The following is a 22,406-nucleotide window of genomic DNA, read 5'->3' on the forward strand; positions in this document are numbered from 1 at the left end:
GGTCTATAGTTAGGTCTATATGCCAGGTTATGTTAATAAATATTTTTCATTTTTTTGTGTGGGGTTGAAAATGGTGGGGGGGGAGATGATCTATGCCCCTCCCCCGCCCCATGGATCCATGCTTCATTATGTAACTGATGTACTCTATCCATGTTTTCAGTAATTTTATATCGTACGCACAAACAAAGAAAGTACAAAATGAGAGCAGTGTTCTATTCTTTCCTTCACAATGAATTGTTCAATAGCAACATGCAAGAGAAATAAGTTAATAACTTTGTACATAGATAACTCTTTGGTTTAAAAAGTTCAGTAAAAAAGGCATGATCATATGATATCATAACAACAACTGTATGTGCTTATAAACTAATCATGAGTTATAAAAAAACCCAAATAAACAGTTGATAGAATTGTAATGGCATATATCAAGCCTCATCTCTGGTAAAACTACTGTTCAATTTTTCATATTTTTTTTCCCTTTTGATTACCATGCCTGCCATTCCAATAAGATGATTGATCATCAAGTAACTAAACACATAAAATTTCTAAAAACTGGAGAAAAATTTACAGTAACAAATATTTTGAACCAAATATATAACTCACATTTATACTTGTGAAGTATGCTTTCACTAGAATGATTGAAATCAAAATTTAAATTATTACAAAGATATTAAATTAAGACTAAGATGTCAATTAAAACAAGAAAATACTGGTAACCAGTAAACTTGATATTTGAGATCTAGACAGGCGGTCGGGGGAGGGAGAGAGGGGTAAGGAATGGGAGAGGTGGGGGCGGTCACCATTACCTCCGAGCCTGCAGCAGACTGTGGCACTGCAAGCAAAGTACATTAGGGTCAACGCAAAGTGTATCCCTTTGCTCCAATACCCATTCACCATACATTTCTGTCCCCTGTCTCCAACCTCTCTACTCAGAAATAATACTGACTTCTCAAATTTGCTTCTCACTTGCATCTTATACAGCAGATGATTGAATCCATAGAAAATTATTACAGCAAAATCATATGAACAATTATGATATTCCATTCTTAAAGATATGACCAACCAATGCATGTTAACATGATTGACGCAGGTGCAATTTATAACATTGAGATAAGGTGACTGTCTAGGCCTGTCTCCAGGGTCATTATGACTCTGTGAAAATCCTTACATACAGTACATCCAAGATGGATACCCAAGATGGGAGGGGGATGGAGATGGGGGTAGTTTAACCTGAGAGTATCTTGAACTATGGAAGGGGGACAGGTGTGGTTTAACCTGACAATTACTATGTGGTGTGCATTTAGTTCAATGCACTTCTTCGTCATTGGCATACACATGGTGTCCACTGTAGGGGATAGGTGATACTAGTTGCTTGGCCTTCTATTGGCAATATAATTGTTGTTTTCAACTGTACAAGAACAATTTTGGTTCATTATATGGAACACTTTATCAGGTTATCTTGAGAATAAATGGTGCCTTCCTTCTCCCTGCCCTTGCGAAATCTTCACATTTTCCATTTCTATCAAGGAAAAGTACGTTGAGGATTAATAACAAATTGCATTTCATCCTAAAGAAATTCTTTTTAGCTGAAAGTTTTCTTACGATCTTATTGCAGCCAAATCAAATGTCCATTTTTAACATTTCATCATTTGTTAAATAAGAAGAAAACTTCATGAAGTAAAGTAATGAAATGTTTAACTAAATTAAGAGTAATGTAACCTGCTTCCCCCCCCCCCCCACCCCTTCCCCAAAAGCTTAACATAAGAAAATAAGGATGAAATTCAAACAGGGCTTTAGTTTACACAAATTGAAAAAAATTGAAAAAAAAAATGAAAATTGAAACACAGAAGCCTCCTCATATGGCAACCTTCCTATAAAGTGTGTGCGCTTCTGGTCAAAGTGAAACCTTGTGTGTGAGACCAGAAAAGTGGACGGCCTAAACATTCGCTATAAAGGAGTTTCATTTAAAGGAACTTTGCAGCTTCATATGAAAGGCCTTGACTTCAAAATCAAGGTAAGAAAAGTTTTGTGAGTGCATTCATGCATGAAAGAATTCATGACATTAAAAGAAAGTTTTTTAACATTAACCATTAACAACAAAAAATAGACTAAAAGGAAGATACATAGCACACTATATAAATATAAGAATAACTTTGCTGTGACTTTGAGAGAGTTTGAATACATAAACTGAAAATAAAGTTTCAACAATTCTTTGGGTTTAATACTAACTACTGTTAAACAGCTTTGACCTTAATGATAATAGTAAGGAAAAGTTAAAAAAAAAAAATAGGGCTCAGTTTTCCTTCAAATAACTTTAAACTAAACACCTATAACTTTAGTAGAAATTATTAATTCTTCATAAACAGAGTATTAACCCACTTGACACACAGACAACGACAAGTTAAATGTTTGAAATTCTGTCATCAGATATTTCCCATTTTGGACATTCATTAATATGTTAGCAAGATATGTAGACATTATCTGTTCAGGGCATTTCTCCCAACTGGAAGATGATATTCAACATCATCTGTTGACCCTGACCAATTTTACCCTAACCCTATCTTTATGTACAAACGTTTCTCAACAACTTGCTTGAAATGCGACAAGTTTCGACCACCATATGTTTGAGAACTATCCTTCAGATGTCACCCAAAACTTACCAACCTCAACCTCAAAAATTATGGACAAGCAAAAGGAAAAACAGGAAAGAGTAAATGAAGAAAAAAATCCTAAGAATTTCCATGGAGCAAAATTTCCCTTCTTTTTAAGCCTCAAAATTTTCAAGAATAAAATGGTTCAGAAACATATTGTGCACAGATTCAAATGTCAAGAATTCCAGCAAAACTGGCCCTGAGTTGAAAATATTTTGAGATTTTAAAATAGACTAAAAAAAGAGAGAAAAAAAAAACAAGTATTGTAAGGAACTGAATCACTGAATACTAAATTAAATTGAAATCTCTTCTAGAAGAGTCATGAAAAATTTATCATCACTCCAACCTTTGAGTTGCTTTGAAAATATTACAATGTTTTATATACATTTTCCCAAAAAAAATGATTAAGAACATTGTAATTTCCCTGCAAGTATTGCAAGGACCTAAGAGCAGAAAATTTTAAAGGAAAAAACAGTTCCTGAAGGTTACTTATGATCATCTACAAATACAGATATCCAAAAATACATATTGCCTACAATCAATTTTAAAGGGGAGATGTAAATGAATAAAGAGAGAACAAGAGAGGAGGGGGAGGGGGGTCATATCTCATAGATTCAAAGAAGCATATTGATTTTGATGTGACTTTTTTTCAGTTTTTAAGATAGGTTTTTTGCAGTATAATTGAAATTTCTTATAAATGTTGATCACAAAATTTCATGATTCTGTTGCAGTATTCACAAAAACAAACAACAGGTTGTTCTAGTCTGGTAAATGTAAACTTGTTCTCTTTTTATTTTCGACTTCTGATTCAAATAAAGCCACTGATGTTACTTTCTTCCTCATTTATGTTACCCTAATTCAAGAAAAAGGAGAGAGAGAGGATAGGCCAAGCCCTTGATTTTGAATTTGCATCAAGTAAGACCATGATAAATTTCATTATAATTTCTCTAACTATCTCCTCATTCAGAGATGTATGCAGCAATACTGATGCATAGAAAAATTGTTAACTATGATTTTAAAACTTTGCCGAACAGTTTACCAAAATATAAAAAGTAATGCAATGTTTAGCTGTAATGTTCTGTGAGAATTTCATCAGGTTTGAAATGGCTTGAATACAAACTATGAATGAGGTTTTACTTTAAATGAGTTCTTCAATTTTGTGATCATAACTAAGTACTTCAGCAGGGTGTCAAATTGCTTGTTATCAAATGCAGTGTATGAATAGAGTCTAGTTTAGCTGTAATGTTCTGTGAAAATTTCATCAGTACAGCAATATACAGGTTTGACATGGCTTGAATACAAACTATGAATGAGTTTTACTTTAGATAAATTCTGCAATTTTGTTATCATAATTGAATACTTCAGCAACATGCAGATGTCAAATTGCTTGTTATCAAATGCATAATATGAATAGAGTCTAGTTTAGCTGTAATGTTCTGTGAAAATTTCATCAGTACAGCAATATGCAGGTTTGAAATGGCTTGAATACAAACTATGAATGAGTTTTACTTTAGATAAATTCTGCAATTTTGTTATCATAATTAAATACTTCAGCAACATGCAGATGTCAAATTGCTTGTTATCAAATGCATAATATGAATAGAGTCTAGTTTAGCTGTAATGTTCTGTGAAAATATCATCAGTACAGCAATATGCAGGTTTGAAATGGCTTGAATACAAACTATGAATGAGTTTTACTTTAGATAAATTCTGCAATTTTGTTATCATAACTAAGTACTTCAGCAGGGTGTCAAATTGCTTGTTATCAAATGAAGAGTATGAATAGGGTCTAGTTTAGCTGTAATGTTCTGTGAGAATATCATCAGTACAGCAATATGCAGGTTTGAATACAAACTATGAATGAGTTTTACTTTAGATAAATTCTGCAATTTTGTTATCATAATTAAATACTTCAGCAACATGCAGGTGTCAAATTGCTTGTTATCAAATGCCAGAGTATGAATAGGGTCTAGTTTAGCTGTAATGTTCTGTGAGAATATCATCAGTACAGCAATATGCAGGTTTGAAATGGTTTGAATACAAACTATGAATGAGGCTTACTTTAAATTAGTTCTTCAATTTTGTGATCATAATTAAATACTTCAGCAACATGCAGGTGTCAAATTGCTTGTTATCAAATGCCAGAGTATGAATAGGGTCTAGTTTAGCTGTAATGTTCTGTGAGAATTTCATCAGTACAGCAATATGCAGGTTTGAAATGGCTTGAATACAAACTATGAATGAGGTTTATTTTAGATAAATTCTGCAATTTTGTGATCATAATTGAATACTTCAGCAAGAAGCAGGTGTCAAATTACTTGGAGTCAAATACAGCTTTTATGTTTTGATAATTTTTTTATTAGTAAATGATATCAGTGCAGTGCAGCAATATGCTAGATTCAAATTGCTTGAAAACAGAGTACGAATGACGTTTACTGTAACCGTGTAGTACTGTGAGAATGTCATTAGTAAAGCGATATCCTGGTGGAAATGGCTTGAATACAATGTATGAATGTATAGTTTAAGCTATAAAATTCTGCAAATTTTGTGATCATAATTTAACAGTTCAACAACACGCATGTGTTACAGAATTTGCATTAAGTACAGCTAAGCTAGATAGTACTGTGAAAATTTTGAAGAGTTTGTCAGTTTCGGAAATATGCAGATTAGTAACTGCTTGAATACAAAGTATTAAAGAATGAACTTTGGCATGATTGAAATCCTTCCTTGTGTGAGAATTTTATAAAATACAGAGTATGAATGAATCTATAGTACTGTGAACATTTGACAGCTAATTAGTATGTAGGCTTTAAATGGCTTGAATAAATAATAAATAAATAAAAAACAATGACTTTTAAGGGAAATCGGTTCTACAATCATCAAATGATTGTAATCATTTCAGCAACAAGCATGTGTCAAATTGAATACAAATTTATGAATAGTTTCCCTACTTCAAAACTTTCTGAATTGTAGAATTTTTTTTTTTAAAAACTAATCACACTTTTACCCTGTTAAAATAGTGGACAATGAAACTGGTTTAAGAACTTGGGAGTAACAAATACAGGATTATCAAGCCAATTAGTCCATTCATTACAGGCTACCCTGTCTTACTCATTATAGCAGATTTGCTAGATTCATAGAACCATTCCCAACGAGGCAACTAACAGTCTGAATTAAAACTTACTCCAACAGTAGATTTAATATTAGAATTTCTGCCTCTTCTAATCTGAGTTGAGCGAAACATTTAAATAATGCTTGGGACTGAATACAATAGACTGAATACAAACCTAAACACAAAGCATTCTGGGTAACATTGACACTGTGGCAGTGCATACTACAATGTCCCTGGATTCATATTTTAAGTTTTCCCCCCAAAAAAACACAGCCTCAATAAACAATTTGACTGCTCTAAAATGATTGAATTTGTAAACACAACTGTGTTTGTTTAACCCTAGCATGGTGTCAGCACTGTTACATAACCTTCCTTACAGTTGCAGAATACAGCTGTTGTTGAAGGAGATGACACTTGCACAAGCTTTTTCCAGTAGCTTTTAGACAAAGTCACTGAGTCGGTCAATAAATACAGCTGCATATAACATACAGAATGAGATCAACTTCCATCCCACTGCCGACACCATGCACACCAAGTATGCATCAGCTTAACAAACCGTGACTGATACTGTTACACCATCTTTACCGTTTGTGACGCCATCTTAACCAATTGTGTAACATCATTCAACCAAATTTTATCAAACGGGTAATATCATTCCTGTCGTTACAAAACACTATCCTGGCAATGCTATTACCATTGACAAGCTGCAGATATTTCATATGTGAATCTACCTATAGTCTACACAAATATAGGAACCTATATCCTCAATTAGGAAGAGAAATCCTTGCTCCCCATTTCTATATTAAATCCTTCCAATATACTTGCGCATGATATCATATACACTTATTATCAAACTGACCTTACCAATATCATCCATATTAATAGCTTAAGTCTATTTGTTTGAAAATCTTTCGTCTACAGCCTAGAGAAAACTGTTGTTATCTAACCCTCTCGGCGAGACTACATGCTGAGAACCCTATAGCGAACAATGATGATATATTTGACTTGATCGTTATTATTTGAATACTGACACCTCAATTTTGTATCTTTGTCAGTTACAATAAAAATTTTTAAAAAATAACAAATTGAATTTAAAGGTGATTCAGTTGATTTTAAACCCAAAATTAACTGTCCACCACTGTATACTAAAAACAGACTGGCTTTCTTGTATGTATCTAACATATTCGGCTAGAATATTAAATCTACGGTAATTTATGATGGAAGAAGAAATGGATGATCATCCTACATAATCATCAAAGAAGCTACTTGATTTCTTAACTGGTCTGCAAATTGGCAAGTTATAGAAGTGGACTCTCTCCTCTATAACAATCTGGAAGCTAGACCTCTACGGAACAAAGAGTATAGAACACCTTAGATAATAATGCAATGTTAGCGTATGAAACACTGCCAAAGGAAACAATTTAGCTGTCACAAATGACATGTGATGAAAATGAATTTAACCACAGCGTACTACTGACTCATTACCGATAACAATTTAATCACCGAATATGGCATATTGATATCTCCAACCATTCATTCATGGCCTTGTGCAAATCATACGACAGCTGACCATCCATCAGAGGTAACCACAACCTTTGGATTCAGCTTCAACAATATATAGCTCATAGCCTTAGCCTTTCATCCTTCTCTCAAGCTTTAACAATCGGTGCAGCACCCTGGTTGTCGTTATTCATGTAACCACATCAGGATGAATCCCTGCTGTAGCAGCCTGACAATTGTCAATGCTGCCCTCAGCGGCCTGCACCATCTCTCATCTTACGCATTCCAGATCGTCGGACTCCATGTGTACCTAGACGCTGGTTTCTTTCTTATCGCTGTTCAGGGAGAGCATGCTTAGAGCTGCCGCACTCTCCTGTAGATTGCTTTCGCCCTGGCTGGCATCTTCTTCGGCCGCTGCCGTTCCTGGGGGAACCATAAGAGATCTATTTTCTGTGACATCTTCGTAACTTGGCGGAGGTTCGACGTCGGGAGTTGTCTTCAGTAAAGGTTCTTCCTCTGGTAGCGGGGAGGGTAAAGGGTTTGCCCTCTCCCCGCTTCTATGACTTTTCCTAGACCTGTGTTTTGGTCTGGGGATCTCTGCCTGTTCTACGGAGGACAGACTCCCGGCGTGTGGGCTGTTCCGTAACTGATCTAAGGACTTTGATATGCTCCTCGGAGGCTGTCTCTCCGAGTGAGCACTGTCCGAGTTGTGCGCCGATTCTGCTTTCCGTCTGGCATTCCCCACGATGACGGCGGTCACAAACTCATTACGGTGCCCTCTGTGTGAAGAAATGCTGGGACCGCTGCTGCTCGGAGGATGGCCTCTAGAGTTAGATTCTGGCAATGTGCCTCCGTCCGAGAAATCTCTTGACTGTCTCGAATGCCTGGAATATCTGGGGTTTTTGGATCGGTTCCTGCTTTTGTTGTACCTCTGGCCGTAACCGTTTCTCTTATCCCCTAAGAAGGGTCGAGGAAGGGTTTCTTGAGTGCTGCTGTCGATAGAAGCATCCGTACCGGTGTGTAAGTTTGTCGGCATGTAATTGCAGTGTGAGGTCATCCGAGAACGGAAGGAAGGGTTTGAATGGTTGGTGTTATTGGATCTGTTGGTGACCCCCGAATCCACACTACTGGCCGACGGCCTCCTCTGCATCACGTGACCGTTCGCCTGCGAGTGCTGAGACGGGTCTGTCGGTACACTCACAGAGTAAGCCTGCCGCTGGGAACAACCGCATAGTCTCTTCCAACGGAGCAGGACGTCGTTACGCAGCGCGCAGTGGCTGACGAAAACAAAGAGACCGAAGACGATGAGGGCGCCGCTGTAGAGGTACATGAAGATGGTGGAGAGGGTGTCGGTCTGGATGACGATCATGGCAGCCAGCGTCCACAGACCCATGAAACCGAGAAATAGAAACACTAACGAATGGAGTTGTTTGGCGTGGGGTCTCTCCTGGTCCAAAATTTGAGAAGAGACGGACGATAATGATGCTTGCGATTGCCTATGGGCGTTAGTAGGGTTGGCGTTGGAGTTCATGTTGAGGTGAGTACTGATGCTGAGATGTTGGGCAGAGTGGACGTCCGGAGGGGGTTGATGACTGTTCATGGTAATCCGACTTCCAAACTGATCGGTCATCTGAGGGGCGGGGGCAGGGGCGGTAGTGGACGGGATCTCGTACATCTGGGTACGACCGAGATGGTTTGAACCGCTGATGTTGATCCTCCTCGTGGTGATTACGAAGAAGAGGCAGGTTGCCACGGAAATCAGAGCGGCCACTGCGAAGAAGCTGGCCATACTGATGGTGAACTCGGATATCCAACAGCTGGAGAAACATTGAAGAATGATGCAATTATAGTACTGGTGAAACAGCCTCTAAAACTAGAGATTTTTCATCACAAATAGAAATAACAAATCATTTTGCAGTATTATCAATGTGAACATTGATATCAAGCACCTCAACCTCCCTGCATTAAACATCAATCATGGATAACCATGATATCCATGTTGGGTGGAAATCTTCATCAAAATCTACAACGAATCACTTCCAAATACATGACAAGTAGATAACAGAAGTACACTGAGCATGATATTACAAAAGCAACTGTTTTATTAACAAGTGCAGAGCATTCATGTTTGTATGTTAGATCTCAGTATTTATTGTAGATAATGAGGAAGAATATATCTATTAGTGTCTGACTTTATGGCCTTAAAAATTTAAAATACTGGCAAAACAATCAGCCTGTTTGATAATTATCATTACAAGGATAGTCCAGATGAAAACTGTTTTTCAATTTTTTTTAATTGCGATTTCAAGAGAAACATATTCTAAGAACTCTGGTGAAATACGGAAGCAATTATTAAATAAATATCAAACTTACAATTCTGCGCCACCGTAGTTTCCAAGATCCGAGGAAGCAGCAGCAGTAATGCCCACAATAATCATAGGAATGCCTGAATATGGAGATAAATACCGCAAGTTTTTAAATATAGGCACTGGAATAATTGACGTAATGACACTTCTGAATAAATACTACCCGTTTTGTAATCTTAAAATAGTAACCAAGTCATCAGTTGTGTTTTACTACTAGATGAAACATTTAACATGTCTTTTTTTCTCCAGGTTCAGTCATATAAAATGGTGCAATCTTAGGTGCACATTCCAAAAAGTATTTTTGTATTGCTCGACAATCCGCAAGGGACCTGGTGGTCAGCATTATCGGTTTACAACAAAGGCAACAATAATGACTTCACCCTGATCCTTATATGCACCACTTGTCAATTCAAGAAATTCACCAAATAACAAATTGATTGGAGTCAAACTTCAACACAATAATGACTCCACCCTGATCCTTATATGCAAAGTAGGCTAGAGGTAGGTACATCCACAATGAACGATTTATAGAACTGCTAGGATAAGCTTACAAATTCGTTTAAGAAGTAAAACACCCTCCTGAGGGTTTTGACACCGCTTGTCAGTTCAAGAAATTCCCCAAATAACAAATTTATTGGGGTCAAACTTCAAAGAAAAATATTACATCAAGACATTTTGAGTTCATTTGACACTTTGTCATGAGACAGCAAAAACAATAAGAGGAAAGGAAAGAAGCTCACCCCATCCTACAAAATAGAATCGAATGATAGGCCTCGGAGGTGGAAGGGTCTCCCCAGGAGCGAGCTGCGGCTGGTCGGACTTAGAGAGGGCCTTCATGAGGTTACGAGCAGCGATGGCAAGCCATAGCAGGCAACATGTACTGAAGTAGTGTAGAGCCATGCCCACAGCCTTGCAGGCTATGGCCGGAGTTGTACGGTTGATGCCACCGGCAAATGTCAGGGCCAAGATCAACATGCAGAGACAAATATTCAGCAGGGAGTGCTTGGCTTTAGCTTTGACACGAATGCCCCTGGAAGGTAAAACATAAAACAAAATGTCAAATATCTGAAAAGGGAAGGAGTTCCTTTGCGATAATCTCTCTCATCTTCTGGATTAAGGGGTGAGGGATGGAAAGGGGATAACCATAGGCGTTAAGTTCCAAATCCCCCCCCAACTGAGTTAGATACGGGCACATGCATTTATGGTACGGTTGTAGGTGGATCAAATGAGGAATGTGACTCTGGGTCTTTAATGCAAAATCCCCTGTAGTAGGGGAGGGGTGTGGGGTCCTCCAGAAAAGAGATATTTTAATATTAGATCAAATATTCCATCTGAGGCATAGTTAGACTAAAGTTAGGTATCAACATGAAGCTGTGGTCCCACAACTCCCCCCCCCCACCCCCACTGCTTTACACATGCCACTGCTCTAGGGACCTTATGAAGTTGACAGAGTATGACAACAGATAAAAAAGACAAACCAACTTACTTGTAACAGCAGATGTAGCTGAAGATAACCAGTAAGATGAGGACAGAGAATATAAAAGTAGTTATGTAGATCGACGGATGCAGCAGGTATTCACTGAAGATACCTCCTGGATCAGCAGAATCGTCCACATCACCCGTCTGTAACAACAAAACAAAATCAAAGATATAATGTCATTGCAAGATAGCCAAGACATTGGTCTTATTGAAAGTTGAGTCTTAAATTCTACTAAAAGTGTTTTTTTTTTGTGGTAAATATCTTGAAATTCAACTAGATGTAAAATCCAAACCTTTTTTTCTCTTTCACTGTAAAGAAAATAAACATCAAAATTTTACATCAACACTTCATAATTTTTTTTCGATCAATCTTTATAAATTTCCTGACATCACACATATTACTGACTAAAAGTGGATATTGCTCCAGTAGGTTTCCCAATGATTCCCAATCTTATCAACAAATAGTGGCCACAAATTTATATCTTAGTATACAAAGCTCCTTTAAACTGAGATAGAATGAGGTCAGAGGTCACACTCACCCTCATCAGTGCAAAGTTTGTGAGGTGATCGCACTTGAGCACTGCGATGTCTTCCCTCAGTTCTACCAGACTGCATCCATTCGACTGCCAATCCCCAAGGGAATCTATTTCCAGACAAATCACATCAATACCTCATCACAAATGCCATTAAAATTTCCTATTTTTTTTGCTTTCATGGATGTAAATTACATACAATATTAAAGACAGAACTCTTGCTTCAAAATGCTATTAGAATTTACACTGGGGAAATCTTAGGAAGTGAAGATTCTTCAACCTTTTTGGCTGTAATCTAATACTACAAATTCCATGTACCAGTAGAATTGTGTGTAAGTGTGTAACTTGAGAACTTCCAGAGTGGATGCTGAGCACTTGTTTTAAAATATACATGAAGGAAATTTGAATTTATATTGGTAAAGAGAATCTTAGTTTTCTTTTCTTTTTTAATAACTGTAAAGACTTTACAAATCTTAAGAGTAAAATATCTATATATAGAGTATAAATAAGATTATAAATCTTCCTTTTCGAACAAAATCGGACGATCTGAAAGAGGATTATCTCCCTTCTGTTGAAAGGTTAACCTCATTGACAAATCCAAATGATGCTGAGGTGTAACACTGTACTGATACAAGGAGTTTAAATTTCAAGCATGTGAACAATTTATTCTTCAATGCATCATAAGGTCTCGCACTGTACTCTATGAATTTTCTTTTGACCAAGCTCTAAAAGGCAATTAGTGCGATTTCCTATGAAAGGCATATCATCAAATATGGAATTAATTATTCTGAGGAAATTTGCAATGAATATTTATTATAAATATATGTATAGCAAAATATGGCCCAAAAACTTGAGATCTATCTATTTCTTATATATGTGTCATTTTAAGAAATCCAATCAATATTACAGTTGCCATGGAAACACTGTACTTTCTGGAAAAAACACTTTACTTGTTTTTTTTCTTATACATAGGCACTTTTGTCTGATATGACATAGTTACATCTTTATTCACAAATTGAGGGAATTGCAACCAACTAAATTGCACATTTAAAGAGGCAGATAGGGTTTGAATTGAAGCTAAGCCAATGATAATTTTGTCTTGTCCTCTGATTTGTAAATTGCACTAGAAAATCACATAAGTTGATTTAAAATGGAATATTTTAAAGTCACTAAGAGGTGCTTCTTGTGCAATACAAAAATCCTAACAACACACTTTGTAGTTGTGTGTTTTTTTTTAATTGAACACTTAATGACTCCCTGCATAGTGTGTAACAGATATGTATGTGTGTATGTATGTAGGTATGTTAGATCCTCCTGCAGGCAGGAACTTGCGAAGAAGCCATCATTGGCTTATCAAAGCCACAAGCTGACCGAAGTCAGTCTCTTAGATTCATATTTTTACGTCCATGATTATGAATTGCCAACAACTCTGTAACTGGACGACATAAATTAATCTTGGAGTGACTCGAACTCGGGACGTTATGATTGAAAGGCACCGTCATTAACCACTGAGCTAACACTCCCTGAGTGTATATATCTTAGTGTATATATCCCTGAGTGTATATATCTTTGTTGACACTTTACAATACAGTCCAGTGATATTGTTCTTCTTTCAAATAAAATGCATAATAAGACACACCACCAAGTGATGACTATCATCCAATGATAAATTCATCTCTTCATATTATGTAAGCTCCTCCCCCTTGATATAGATCTTTATTGTCCCCAAATTGATACAACTTGAGATAAACTGGAAATATAATAAGTTTAAAAAAATTGCCAATACAGAATATTATGAACATAAGGAAGCTGAATATTGTTATATACAACACAAACACCTTGGCTAGATGTTATTACAGTTAGCAGAGAGGATATTATGGATTTGTACCTTTGGCGGTGAAGTTCCAGTAAACTGGGGAGAGTTGGTGAAATGAGTTACCCGGTACGTTGTGTCGAAACGTCAGCACCACCTGATCTGTCGAATTTATGAAGGGGACATTATCTAGGCAAGGAAAGAGAGGGAGAGACAGGGAGACAGGGAGAGAAATATATGAAACGGTTGAAGTTTAAACATTACTATTCATGGTAAACTGCAGGGTAGATTTATGATAGTTAATTACACTCTAACTTAAAACATTACTATTCATGGTAAACTGTAGCGTAGATTTATAATGGTGAATTACACTCTAACTTTAAGCATTACTATTCATGTTAAACTGCAGGGTAGATTTATAATAGTGAATTACACTCTAACTTTAAACATTACTATTCATGGTAAACTGCAGGGTAGATTTATAATGGTGAATTACACTCTAACTTTAAACATTACTATTCATGGTAAACTGCAGGGTAGATTTATGATAGTAAATTACACTCTAACTTTAAACATTACTATTCAAGTCCTAAAACAAGTCCAAATGTGAAAATTTCAGGTAATGAGACAAATGTCACAACAATTTTTGGAATTTCCTTTGGGTAGGTTATTTGTTTATGGGTAGGTGATACTAACACTAGATATTGTCTCTGTGACTAACTTTACATCATTGAATGAACGTTGATAATATCTTTGACACCATCTGTTCATAAAATAATATGACAATACAGACCAGAAGCTTTACAATTCAAAGAAAGATTTCAAGAAATGAGCAAAAATATCACCAAACTTTTTGAAATCTGCCCTTTTTTTTCTCGATGGGTGATACTAACATGACATAGTGTTTCGGCAACGAAACTGTTGGCCTTGAAAAGGAATGATTAAAGTACCGGCTAATGAATAGACATTTAGAGAAGAAATAGGAGGGTGCCTTTAATTACAACCTTGCTTTGAGTGATACTGCCAAAAAGATTGACAAACGCAATGGAAAAGGTTGTGCGAGTACCGCTACAAGAATATGCATGACAGCTACCTACCGATTTTACTGGATATTACACTGCCCTCTATGACCTTCCTGGTTTGTGTGTTAAGATGCCTTATAGGAAAGAGACTGGCGTTCTTATACACCAAGAACTGTAACTTAAACGGTGTCTGTTGCCTGTTACTTGATAGTAGGCTATTCTGCCTAGCTGCTTGGCGGAATATGCTGGCTGGGAGTTGAATCGCAGCCTCCACTAACTGCAAACAAGATTTGAGAAAAAAAGAAACTGTTTCATAGAAATTCAACAAAACTCACATAGTTTCAGGAGGAAGTATGTCTTCCTTCTCTTACACCTGAAATAATCCAGTACTTTTTAACTTTTCAAAACTAATAAAATATGGGTACAAATGGGGGGGGGGGAGGGTGGGGGATGGGGGTGTTACACAACTTTTTCTGCCAGTCGTATTTTCTACAGGCTGCGACAAAAACATGGCAAAATTTAATCATAACTTTAAAAATTGTTTCCTTGCACCAATGAATTAAAGAATATTTTGATGAAAGTCTTTTTGGAGCAATAAACACTTCCACCTCTGCCCATTTTCAGCATGCTTAACTTTTGCAACATATCATCCAAGTGATCCTTCCTGAATACTGTTGGTCTTTTGGTTAGTTCAACTTACACTATGATTGTTGTTCAACTTGCTGCTGGTTATGTTTCTTCCGTTACATTTAAAATGCCTCTCGTCGTATTCGTCTCGCTTGCCGAGCTCCCTGACAAACGAGGCACACGTCATCCCGACAAACCCCTCCGATGTGACCCTATACGCTTGCATAGCTAGGTTTGACGCTTCGTGGTGGAACACTGGCACGTTGTCTCTCAGTACATCTGCTGCAAATTTTTCCAGGGCTAATATGATCCTTAGGGGAAAACAAGAAGGGTATGGTTCTTGGTCGTGTGACGACTGGCGTAAAGAACTATATCCTTACACAAGATTTTAACAGCAATATAGTGTGGATGCCTTTATGAAATAACCTTAAACTGGAAGGAATGAACCGACACTATTCAAAAGAATATAACAGTGTACTGTAACCCTTCTTCATGGCATATATTTTAGTTATCTTTCAAAACTGGAATGAGGAAAAGTGACTATTGAAATGACCCTAACGGAGAGAGGAATGACCCCCAGTTTGACAAGAATATTGTTACGATGAGGTGTTTAAGTTGAATTGATCCTTTGATTGCATCTGTCTGTCTGTCTGTCTATCTGTCTGTCACAAACATTTTGTCTAGGAGATATACTGGAGAGATCAACAAATGCTGCCATATTTTGAGTTGTGTGGTCAATATAAATGATTTGCTTGTGATTCAGTAACAAAACATGTCTGTACTACATAACCATCCAATCGGATATTGCTAAATTCTGTGAAATAACATTTACGTTTCTCTCCAGGGATGTGGAAGTTTAACATCGCATCTAATTGTTTGAATTACTGTGACTAAACAGTTCAGTCAAGATGTGGACATTTTTAGGCACTGTTTCATTGTTATGCTTATTGGGACTTTACTGTCCAATCCAGCGATTGTAGAGATTTTACGATGTGTGAAATCGTTACTCTTAATTGGGTGGGTCTCTTTATTGTTAAGAGAAGAGATGTTAAAAGTTGAATAGACAATGAAGTCGTGTAAACACTGTGAGGTTTAACTATCCAGTCCAGGGGTTTCACTAGGTAAGACTCACTTGCTACAGGATTTATCTTCGATTTGGCTCTCCAAGAGTATGTCAGGACTGACTTCCATCATGCTACTGGCGATGTTCATCATTGAACGTCCCACCTGCCGGGACAAAAAAAAAACAGAAGAACGTTCACCATAAAATTTGTACCAGACAAACAGCCAACATTTATCATCTTTTTAAGCAAGGTGTCACATGAACATATGCAAATTCCCAGAATGCCAGCCATTTTTCATTATATCATCTTCACTAGCAAGGTGTCACATGCACATGTGCAAACACACACATGTACCCAAGAATAAATCCATGGGCTATCAACAATTGTAACAAATAAAATCACTCAAAATAATACACATATATTTGTGACACATAGCTCCTATCAAATATATGCTGTCTCTTTAGTCTTGTTAAGCCCTAGCTTTCATTACATCAGAGTTGCAAGCAGGTAGTTACCTTACCCCATCACCACCCAACCCTACCTCTCTCACCTTCACTTCACTCATCCACCTATTTATTCAATCTCTAAACTGCTGACATCCTATAACAACCGCTAGCAGAATTCTCTCATGTCATGTTCATTTCATGAGATTTTCTTGTGAATTCTGACAATAATATTTTACAGCTGCTTTCCTTTCCGTTCTATCACCTCTGTCAGAACAATCGAGCAAAGCCCAAAAATATACCATGTAGCCTTTTGAAACATTAACGACTTTACACGACATGTTGTAAGCCATAAATAAGAATAAAACGTTATCTAGCGGTGATTGTTTACATGCTCACTAAATCCTAGCGATACCGAGTCAAATACATTTTTAATTGTGACCATGATCTATCATGGATTGCGATACAGCTATTATCCAAGGAGGGGGAGGAGGGGGAGGAGGGGGAGGAGGGGGAGGAGGGGGAGGAGGGGGAGGAGAGGGAGAGGAGGAGGATACAAACCTCTTGAGTGGGATAACGGATAAATTTTTCCATGAACCTCCCCGACAAAGAGGACTGCTTTTGCATCGTTGATTGATGAGGCGTGGATTGCGATACAGCTATTATCCAAGGAGGGGAGGAGGGGGAGGAGGGGGAGGAGGGGGAGGAGGGGGAGGAGGGGGAGGAGGGGGAGGAGGGGGAGGAGGGGGAGGAGGGGGAGGAGGGGGAGGAGGGGGAGGAGAGGGAGAGGAGGAGGATACAAACCTCTTGAGTGGGATAACGGATAAATTTTTCCATGAACCTCCCGACAAAGAGGACTGCTTTTGCATCGTTGATTGATGAGGCATCTGATACAGCCACTTCGACTTTCTTGGCGATACTCAAGGCCGTACTACTGTTTGTGATGGTCATCTGTAACAAGAGTCACGAAAAAATTATTCGTGATATAAGAAAATGACTAACACAAGGATACATTTAATGGAATATGTGCTGTTACTTGGAAAGATCTTAGTCAATGGGGAATTGAAGGCTTGCATTTTGTTTTACTTAGCAACCTGCACCGGTGCTCAGAAAATGACGAGAACTATTGACCAATGAAACATTTTTGCACCTTGTTGCTTGACAATGATGAAATCAAGACTCATCCTTTTTGTCTATTGAAATGTAAGTTATGTTTAAAATAGTTTATATTCCTAAATATCAAATGAAAGCAGCGGTTTGCATAATTTTACTCTTGAGAGTGATTATAGATTCCATCTGATTTTCAGAAATTTGCTATTTGATACACTTTTGTTACATTCAATACTCTAAATCACATACCAGCAGGCAAAAACCTAGATTTTAATATGAGATTAGAAATAAAAACAAATTTCCTTCATTAAATGAAATCAAATTGGAACCAGTCAAGCTACATGAATGATGCTTTGCAAGAGAGGGATGCCATGATGCAACTGACATTATAGAGTGAGAGCCTGAAAACTGTGAGGAGATAGGTTAGTAAGAAAGTGAAAATAAATAATGCTGCTTTGAATTCAAGAAATAATTGCAAATTTGCCGACATAGTAGAGGATATTTTCTAGCCGATTTCGAACAGATGGATGCTTTGTTCCTTTACCACTGTATATTTCTCCAGATTTTTCAACATTGGGTCCGAAAAGGAACATTCGCCCGTCATAGGTTCCTCCCATCGTCCGCTACTGTTACACAGACGATGTGCCACAGCAGACTCATGTGGACCTGTATAGAAGTAACTAGCTCCAAACGGACAAGACACTTCAGCACTAGCACCGGCTACAAGTCTAGGCCAGTCGAAGCCACCTACAAGAACAGAGAAATAATGAGTCAAATTTGTTGTCACTAAATGATCAGTAGTAGCTGAATTTTGTTTTTACTAGGGAGAGGGGTGGGGGGGCTGATGGGGAGGAGAGGGAGATGAAGAGTGAGGATGATGCTAACATCATTGACTTTCTTTTCCCTTTCCATGGTTTCTTTAAGTTATTCAAACATAAATCATAATTACATGTGTCTTACATCTCCTTGTGAGTCTGGCAATGCTAATGCGTCTGACTAAATAATTACTGATATTACTCCACTCCTGACAATTATGACAGTGTGATCTGAGAAAATACCATCACAAAGGCCTTCAAATGTGTCATTTTGTAAATGGTACTTTTTCATGGACTGGAAATCACAAACGTTATCCTTGATGGGAGAATGTGTTGAACTGCTGAGCTACTGACCTTACACTTTGTCAAAATAAAACCTTCCTTCTACCAGACTTGATAAACAACAAACAAACACAAATAAAATTAAAAAATTCATTTCAGATTCGACCAATGTATCAAAATGAACACAGGGGAGAGGGTAATCTTAACATTTTGTGCCACAAAATTTTTAAAAGTGCCAGGAACTAAGTCATGACAAAAATTTCACCTTGAAATATTTCTCTGATGACTCATCGCACTTTTTTTTTTCATGTTGCTTCGTGAGGCTAATTAATGGTCTCGAACTGCTGTGGCTGGGAAATCGTATTTGACTAATCAATCATGAATCTCTGCTCTGGCTCCCAATGACTTACGGCACATTAAACTGTTCAAGCAATCTATCTTTGGGCTCTTCCAAAAATGGGGGGATTTCGTTCCTAACGTAACGATTCATTCTCGATCGTGGCAGCTAGCGAGACAAAGAACTTTGATTTTGAGCCTGTAGCGGTTTCAAATTTAAGATATTGTGACAGAGGGAGAATTGAACAAGTTTCAGGATCTCAATATTAAAAATGCTTTGCTGTTGTCTGAAGAACCTTCCAAGATGTGTAAAGATTCCTATGGTATTTGCACATATAACAATACTACATTTTTTTGTGGTAAAATAAGCGCTTTTAACAACAAAAAACACAGAATTGTGCTTAATTTGTATACCCTATATATTTACTGACTTAATACTGCTGGCTGCAAATACAGTAGCTCAGCTTGTTATTCATTCCGCTAGAGAAAGACGTTACAAAATTCTCTCTTGTTTTGTTGCATAGGTGGGTGGGGGGGGCATGGAGGGGGGGCTTAGGGATGGGTGGAATAGCTGAAGGAGAAAGAGGGAAGAAACAGAGAAAATGATGGTGATCCATCCAAAACTACCTTACCTTTGTTGTTTGAACTAGATGTCGGTAGACAATACAACGTGGACCCATCCAGGATCTTGAGCAGCACGCCCTTCTTTTCGCTTCCCGTAGATGAGGACACTTTACACTCGATGTTCCAGAGTTGGTTATTACTGTCTGGACTGATGAACAGCATCAGTCTGCTAGTCTTCAGACCCTCCTGGCGCTGGGTGCTCTCTGTGATGATCGCATCCGGACCCTCCACCATCAAGTTTCCGTTCTTCCACCACGTAATCTCGAGAGAGTCGTCCACTAAGGTAGACTGGCAGGCCAAGGGGGTCGTGTCGCCGATAAAGACGATTTGATCCCCTGACGGTGAGAGCGTGAAGGTCAGGAGGTCAATGGGATGACCTGGAAAGAGCGACAAGTGAGATACATGGTAGATTAATTTTTGAAGGAGCGCTAGGGCTTAAAATGGACCAGAATAGGATACTGGTTCCAAAATCTGCCCTTGTTTAACATATGCGGGGGGGGGGGGGCGAGTGGGGTGGGGGTGTTGAGGTGAAAGAAGCTGTGGGACAACATAGTTGGCCAAGGGTTTTCCTCTGTGTACCAGCTACCTTCTATGTTGCTTTTGTTCTAACATTCATTTTCCCTTTTTACATCAAGGATGTACAAACAGGGAATGTATTTCATTTGTAGAAAGTTATTGTAAATACAATTGACTTGGTTTTCTGACAGATGTGGAAACCAATGTCTGGGGCGAGAGGAAAGGAAATGACAGAAAGGTCATATAAGTTACCAAAAGACAAAAGGAATGTTAAATCAGAAATGTATGCACAGAAACATTTACTGAGAATTCCAACATTAATTTACTTGGCTTTTAATAGAGTGAGGACGACAGCAGTTGAGTTAATATTTTGACAATAAAACAGATATCACGTAGGACTCTCATTTGAGGCAGAAACAAGTTCCGCACTCAAATTGAGAACTAGAAAAGTACTTGATGCACGACAGACTTGAGCATAGGATTGAGACTACAATAGATTTAAGTTTAATAATTTATGTTGAGGAGTAATGCACTAAAATAAATATCGAACTTCATTATCAATCTAAATAAATTCTGGATGAATCACCCAGTTCCCTGTATTCGCTCAGAACAACACCCTAAGGAATGCTTTTACAGGGATTAAAGCTCGATACACCAACTAAGGCACTAGTACTCAGGAGACTAACAGAACTTGATAAAATAATAGAATATCTGGAGCAAACTTAATTAATAGCGCTCCCATAATCACTTAAAAGTGAAGAAAATATGGAATGGTACTGTACTTTGGTCACCAAAGAAATAAAGGGAAAAACATGAGCTTTGGTCACTGGAGGGAAACAAAAGTGTTGTTATGTATGTCAAATATGTAAGTGAAGTATGTCTGTGAATTATATATATGTAAAGTCAAAGTGTGTGTAATTTTTTATACTGGTAACAGAAATAAAACTTGCACAGTTAGTCATTACAAATATGTCTGTTATGAAAAGAGTACAGTACCTGATAGCTATTATTATTATTTGAACAGTATGAAGAAGTCATGTGCTGAGCAAAACATCTCAAAAGATTTGATGAGTATTCCTCCTCCCCCTCCTCCCCACAAAAGAGCACACCATTTAACAAAATGTGACAACTTGTGACAATATTATAGAAACAACCATCTAAAATTAAACATGAAAAAAAAAATGATCGGTTAATAATTTGACTAAAAGTGCAGTTAAAGTCATAAACCTTCTCTTTTGTGGAAACACCATGTTTTCATGATATAGACATTACTAAGAAAATGTTATGTGCAAGTATCATTTATACTTGAAATGCAAACACCAGAATTTCCTCACTAACTCCTTGTACTGCACTTAAGTACTAGAGGTTATCCCACCAGAATCCCATTTGTGGTTTACAAGTTGTACTCAGTGTTCAGACCAATGACCTCTGCTGTGTCCTCCAAAATAGCAAGCACAATATCTGTTCCACTTGGCCCATTTTCCACTAATGGACATTTATGCCAAATCTGTGCAGTTATGTACCAGGGCATTGTTGAAGTATCACAGACACAAATAAAAAGCTTGAAGGGAAGAATAAAAGGCCAAGGGGTATTGAATTCTATTTTCAGGTCATGGTCTGTTATTGACCCTTTCACTTCATAGAAATCTGACTCTCAAGGGTTTAAAACTGGTAAAGTCTTTGAAATTATAGTGAGGAGGAGCTTTGGAAGGGATATATAGTCAACTTGGGGGAAAGAAATAGGAAACACACCTTATCTACACCAAAGAAATTTGACTATGATGGGTAGACTATACATTAGTCATAATGATCATGCACACCACTACAACACCTAAGGAAATTTGTTAGGGATACTAGAAAGAAGGAGTACACACTCAAGGTGTAAGGCCATGCACCACAATAGCACCTTTGAAAGAAAAATACTAATAATAGGAAAAGGCCAAACACCAATGGCATAAAGCAATCACTGTAACAATAGCTGAAGTTTCTTCAATGATGCATAGATTATGCACTGACCTATCATAATTTACCAACAAACAAAATCCTCCGATGAAAACGTCTGAAGAAAAACCACACAGTTAATTTCTGAATGGGTACATCTCGTCGTCGTCGGAGG

General features: G+C 37.6%; 1 protein-coding gene across 1 annotated transcript in view; it reads right to left on the reverse strand.

The window, feature by feature from the left end:
- Positions 1-210: 210 nt before the first annotated feature.
- Positions 211-22,406, reverse strand: part of LOC139967656 (adhesion G protein-coupled receptor A3-like) — a 49,073-nt gene continuing 26,877 nt past the window's right edge. The window contains exons 8-19 of the mRNA XM_071971636.1: positions 19,783-20,151; positions 18,262-18,464; positions 17,412-17,558; positions 16,233-16,327; positions 15,174-15,411; positions 14,549-14,750; positions 13,527-13,640; positions 11,645-11,748; positions 11,113-11,249; positions 10,367-10,656; positions 9,634-9,706; positions 211-9,077 (exon numbers count right to left, since the gene is read on the reverse strand). Coding sequence (XP_071827737.1) covers positions 7,571-9,077; positions 9,634-9,706; positions 10,367-10,656; positions 11,113-11,249; positions 11,645-11,748; positions 13,527-13,640; positions 14,549-14,750; positions 15,174-15,411; positions 16,233-16,327; positions 17,412-17,558; positions 18,262-18,464; positions 19,783-20,151 — 3,479 coding nt within the window. The 3' untranslated portion in view covers positions 211-7,570. The remainder of the gene's footprint in view (positions 9,078-9,633; positions 9,707-10,366; positions 10,657-11,112; positions 11,250-11,644; positions 11,749-13,526; positions 13,641-14,548; positions 14,751-15,173; positions 15,412-16,232; positions 16,328-17,411; positions 17,559-18,261; positions 18,465-19,782; positions 20,152-22,406) is intronic.

Source organism: Apostichopus japonicus, chromosome 5, assembly GCF_037975245.1.
Source record: "Apostichopus japonicus isolate 1M-3 chromosome 5, ASM3797524v1, whole genome shotgun sequence".
NCBI lineage: Eukaryota > Metazoa > Echinodermata > Holothuroidea > Aspidochirotida > Stichopodidae > Apostichopus > Apostichopus japonicus.